Source organism: Nicotiana attenuata, unplaced genomic scaffold (genome assembly GCF_001879085.1).
Source record: "Nicotiana attenuata strain UT unplaced genomic scaffold, NIATTr2, whole genome shotgun sequence".
NCBI classification, from domain to species: Eukaryota; Viridiplantae; Streptophyta; class Magnoliopsida; order Solanales; family Solanaceae; genus Nicotiana; species Nicotiana attenuata.
In genome coordinates this window covers 158,351-164,319 of record NW_017671652.1, presented here as the reverse complement: position 1 = coordinate 164,319, position 5,969 = coordinate 158,351, and the positions used below count along the sequence as shown (strand labels likewise).

At 35.2% G+C, this 5,969-nt stretch overlaps 1 protein-coding gene across 2 annotated transcripts; it reads left to right on the top strand.

Moving 5' to 3' along the window:
* Nucleotides 1–1,148: 1,148 nt before the first annotated feature.
* Nucleotides 1,149–4,124, top strand: LOC109209507 (nucleolin-like). Of its 2 annotated transcripts, none has more exons than XM_019372788.1 (3): nt 1,149–1,661; nt 2,866–3,118; nt 3,380–4,124. In XM_019372788.1, the coding sequence occupies exons 1-3, from the start codon at nt 1,395–1,397 to the stop codon at nt 3,766–3,768; spliced, it is 909 nt and encodes a 302-aa protein (XP_019228333.1). In that variant the 5' UTR covers nt 1,149–1,394; the 3' UTR covers nt 3,769–4,124. The 2 variants fall into 2 exon arrangements, with proteins under 2 accessions (XP_019228333.1, XP_019228332.1); XM_019372787.1 differs by having other exon boundaries at nt 2,854–3,118.
* The last annotated feature ends 1,845 nt before the right edge of the window (nt 4,125–5,969 follow it).

Genomic DNA, 5,969 nt, shown 5'->3' with positions numbered 1-5,969 from the left:
GATCAAATTCAAATTTCCTTCTTTTTCTAACAGCTTGTTTGGATGGTTGTTACCCATTGTGTTGTATCGTATTGTTTCTTTAAATACAATGTTTGTTTTGATTGTTACTTAAATTTTATTGTATCGTATCGTTAAATCTGTCGTTACATAACGACGAAATGTGCCACTTTATGTAACGGCTGATTTGGTGTGGTCGCGTCGTTACCTTGTCTTTTTCTCTCAACCTCACCCTTCATTATTATTAAATAATTTTATTTTATCATTTACTCTACTTTTTTATATAATAATTTTACCCTGTATCATAATTTTTCTTTATAATATTGCAAGTTTATTCTTCATACTGTTGGTGCGTGATATCATGAAACGACGGCAAACGACACAATCTATCCAAACATTGTATTTATCAAACGATACAGTACAATACAATACAATACAGTACGATATGATACATTATGAAACGATACGTAACAACCATCCAAACAAGCTGTAATTATACAAGGTAATTTTGTCAAAATACTCTAAAATGATATGTTTTTCACGAGCTTGTAATATATATGTCTTTGAAGTGAATGGTGCGCAAAGCAAGAATTTGAATTATGCCATTTATAAGGAATAAAATAAAAATTAAAAGGTCGAGTTGGTGTTTTAAGTATGTAATTTTGGGATTACTTTATATAATAAGTAAATGTTTTTGCATAACATATTAATGTTAATGACTTTACGAGATGATAATGAGTTTCGTATCGTATATATCCATTTTGCATGCAATTATCACCTATTATACTACCTAAAGGACAATTATTTTAGTTGATGATAGTATCCGAATCTGCTTGTGCATATCTTAATTATTTTATCGAGTAGCGAATATTGCTACCTTATATCAGTACAAATACAGATTATTATGCCGATCAAAACTTAGACAAATGAAAATAAATTGCATATATTTTGCCACTGCAATCTTTTCTGTGAGTTTGTGACTAAACTAACAAAATAGTTCTGGAATATAAGTTACATTGTATAGAGGTTACAACTACAATTAGTTAAACTATCAGGGTACAAAATTGATATTATACATAAAATCCGTGTCTGTCTACTAAAAACATAAAATGTAATGCAGCAATTGTAATAAACCACAAGTATATAAACTTCTCTTTCTTCTCCTCTCTCATCCCGTTATCTACTAATGAACCCCATTTCTCCATCAATAGCTTCTCCAAAACCCTAAAAATTTTATCTTAACTAAATCCATCATTCTCCATTTGTAAAGCTGAAGTACAAACCTTAGGGTTTATTTGTTTTGCCCTTTTTTCTATCATTTTTTAGAGGAAGAAGAAGAAGAACGAAATCCCAATTTAAATTGGGAAAATTGGGTTTATTTAAAAAAGTAGGTAGAAATGATGGGGGGTAATTCGAATGTATTTGCGGCGCTTGATAGTTTAAGGAAGAAGAAGAAGTCTTCTGATAAAGAATCTAAGAGTAGTAAAGGTTCGTCATCGAAGAAAGAACAGGAGCCGGAAGTTTTGTGGGCTCCAGCGCCGTTGACTGTGAAATCTTGGGCTGATGTTGATGACGAGGATGATGATGATTACTATGCTACTACTGCTCCTCTTCAGTCTTTTTTGGGTTCGAATGAGTCTGAAAAGAAGCCTGAACCTGTTGAGGTAATTGCCCTTTTATGCCTGCTTTTTTATGCTGTGTTATGTACTTTGGATTCGGAAATGTTGTGAATTTTATTTCATGGATATGAGTGTGATAGATTTTATTTTTACCTTTTTGATAATAGTATGCTATTTATTTAGAAGTTCGATGATTCATGATTATATGTGGGAAGTCGATGAAACAAGCAAAGATAATTAATTAATTAATTATGAACTAGGTTTTACTTATCAAAGCAGAATTAATACTCTACTATGCTTCAATCCTGAACTAGTTGGGGTGTGCTCCATTGGCGGAGCGAGGATTTTATACAAGGGGATTCAGAAATGTTACTTCTATTTGAAACCTAAAGCACTTTTGAACCCCCTTTGCCCTTTTACTAGAAATTTTCCTAATGTCTAGGGGATTCAATAGCGTACCCTATTTTTGCAGTATAATATTTTAGCAGAGTGGATTCAATTGAACCCCCTTTCTCCAAGCTAGCCCCCACCCCCACCCCACCCCACCTACCCGGTTTGCTCTATTCAGACCCAGTCAATTTCAATAGGAAATAATATGTCTTCTTGTTCTCTAAAATAGAAGTTTTATCTCACATTTATATCTACACTAACATGCTATTTTCTGACCAAGCTGAGAAACTCCTTGCAAAAGCCAGACATAATGTATGTGAAACAATAACAACTAGGCCTTAATTCGGAGTTCCAGCTAGTTGATATGCATATACGGATGATTGTTTCCATTGTATTCCGTTTTAGTTAAGTCCATATTTATTGATTGTTGGTCTTTTCAGGCGACTTCCTTATGTGATTTTAGGTCCCAAGAAATTTGTCTCTTTAAAATTGGAATTTTTGGCGCTTATGGCTGCAAAAATAACTAGGATTTTCCGTTCTTTTTTAGCACAGGAGATTCACAAGTTAATAATTTGTTCCCTGCATGTAATATACTCTTTAGGTGTGTTCATATTGCCTAAGGATTTAATGTTCTGTTGATGCCTTACTCATATGTTTGTTTTCCGTGTTGATTTGTTCTCCAATTATTAGCGATGAATCCCTTCCTCTTTCATGAGGGATAGAAAGAGAATAGAGAAGGAAAAGGAAGTAAATAAGCACACAAGATATTGCAATATTTGGTAGCCATAAAAATTTGAACACATCTCTGAGTCAGTATAGCACATATACTGATCGTTTAGTTGAGAAGGTTGAATTGCAGGAAACAGAAAGCGAAGAAGACCTTCTTGATGATGATGAAGATGAAGATGTGGAGGAGGACCATGACCACGAACCTGAGGTTCCAGAACGTGCTGAGCCAGTGGACCAAAAGATAGAAGCTCCGTCAGCTCCTAAAGAAGCGGAGAGACAGCTATCAAAGAAAGAGAGAAGGAAAAAAGAGCTTGCTGAATTGGAGGCACTTTTAGCTGATTTTGGGGTTGCACAAAATGAGAAAGGTCCAGACGAGTTACCTGGTAATTCTTTTGCCTCTATTCTGATGACGGCAGCAGTCTATCCGTTCCATTTTTAGTAAATTAATAATTGAAGTTGGGTGATGAAATTGATCTCACGTCCTTAAGACTGATCTGTTCCCTTACATTTTATCGACTCTTTAAACATGTCTACTCTTTATTCTTTTGGTTAGCACTTGTTGGTCATCTTGTGGTTAAGATGACTAGTTTGACTCTATGGGTATCTGAAGGTGGATTTTCCTAAACGTTTCTGTATAATTGCAGATGTTGCCAACGAGAAGAAAGAGTCTCAGCAAGGTGAGGATGCGGAAAAGAAAAATGGGGTGGTTACAGAGCCTAAAAACGCAAAGAAGAAGAAAAAGAAGGATAAAGCATCCAAGGAGGTGAAGGAATCAGAGGATCAGCCCAACAGCTCAGATGCCACTATTGGTCCAGAGGAAACTGGAGGAGGAGCTCAACAAGTAGAAGATGCATCAACAGTAGATGTGAAGGAGAAGCTGAAAAGGGTAGCTTCAGCAAAGAAAAAGAAATCCAGTAAAGAGACAGATGGTGCTGCTAGAGCTGCCGCGATAGAGGCTGCTGCAAGGAGTGCCAAGCTTGCTGCAGCAAAGAAGAAAGAGAAGAATCATTACAACCAGCAGCCCATGCGATAAATTCTACCCCAGCGTGGAATGATTAGCATCAATGGTCCGAGTTCCAAACAGTTTGGTACACTATATTGTTTTTGGCTGATGCAGAATAAGATAAGGGCTCTAGTTTTGGTCTTTAGGGCACATCAAATTATGGATTAGTTTTTGGACCTTAGGCTAGAAAGTAAAAAGAAATGAGGAAAAAGTAAAAGAAAGAAGTGTTTGGCTGGACAATTTTGCTGTGTGATAATTCGTATTTGGATCCAGAAAGTAAGCTTATGTGTAGAAGTGTCTGTTGAACTAAGGTTTTGATGGAATGAATTCGGATTGAGAACTATTGTTTTTTTCTATTTGAATGGAGCATAATCTTCGCTTGTTAATTCATTTTCTTTTTGTTTGGCCGATTCTTTGAACTCCATAATCTTTCCTCTTAGATAACAAGGGAAGGATGGGAACGCATATCTGTGATGATATTGCTTTTGAGAAAGTCATAAAAGACTTGGTGAGCAGGTTGTTTGGTATCCCTATTGGTGGAAGATGGCAGGAGTCCGCCGTATTAGTTGAGATGTGCGTAAGCTGCGCAATGAGAACCAGTGTGAAAGTGAACATCAATGACATCTCTATTTTGAGCATTTGACATCTATTCTAAGTTTTGCAAAAAATTGAGATTGCATTGCGAAGAGCTAGTGTTAGTTAGATGTGACTATTCAAGCATCAAATTGAAGGATTGCCATCTGAATAGCTTAAAATCACCTCGTCTCTGTATGGACTTATAATTAAAGCTCTTTCGGCCTCATTAAGATATCACATACTGGACAAAGGTTCATTGCTGGGAACTCCAGAAAGACAAGAGCCATTCAGTGAGGAAAGTTGATGCTTCTGAATTTAAGCTTTACTGTGCCTACTTCATGTCAATTGTGGTATTTCTTCTGTTCACAGTTATCAGTCATCTAAAGCTCCGCAACAATACATAAAACCAATTAGGCAATTACTAGGATGCCTAATTGGTAGGATCAATATTGCAGAAAATGTCCAACTCTAGTATATATGGACTTATTTAGGTGTTGTGGAGTCTCCATTAAAGCAAAGCGAAACTAATCAAAAATGGAAGAAATTATTCATAGCAAAAAATAAGTTGAAAAATCATAAATAAGTGCTTCCTCCTCAATTTATGTGAATCTGCTATAATATAAATAAATAAATAGGTTAAATAATATTGATCAGAACTTGTGAAGCACTTTAATTATAAGGCAGTTAAGTAATTTTCTATTTTGATGGAATTTGGACAAATATAAAAACCAGAAATAGCCATATTTATAACTAGTAATTGAAAAATAACCACAATTTCAAAAGTAATCGAAATTTAGTCACTTTTTATGTAAATATAAAATCTAAACAAAAATACTCTTAAAAATCCGAAAATGTTCCAGCATAATATTGTGGAGTTCGAATTTTTTACATACGAGCTTCCAGCATAATACGCTGGAATTTTATAATGTGCTAGAGTTCCATCATAACATGCTGGAAGTTTATATGCAGGAGCTCCATAATTCCGCTATTATGTTGGAACTTTCCTTGTGCTAGAGTTCCAACATAATATGCTGGAAGTTTATGTGCATGAGCTCCATAATTCCGCATATTATGCTGGAATTTTTTCAATGATTTCACAAACGCCGATTATTTTTAGATTACCATTTCGAAAAATGGTTAGCCCGTACTATATACTCTTCTTAAGTCATTTGTTTATTCCGTAGCCAAGTGACATTCATTGTACAAGTATATGATCAAGTGCCTTTTGCATGCGATCATTGTTTCTTGCATGCAATGAAATGGCTTCATGCACGAAAGTAGCCTTTAGCTAGAGTTCGGAATCGAAATATTGTCTTTTTTGATTCAAAATACATTTTTAGGTGGAAAACAAACTTAGTCACCAAAATATTACGTTAACGGCCGTTTGGGACGTTAAGGTAAAATACAGTTCAAAACAGCATTTTACAAAAACGCGGTTAAAAATCACGTTTTACAAAAACGCGGACTTTCAGCTTTCCTCACATTTAATGCTTGGGTCCCACTCGGGTTTAGTGTAACATTACCCACCTTTCCTTTCATTTTCTGTTAGTTACTTTCTAAACTTAAATTGCAAACACGACAAGTTCAGATCTTAAATGCACCGGGTTTGCGTCATTGAACATGGATTAGTACCTAGGAATTATTTTGAGTCCAAA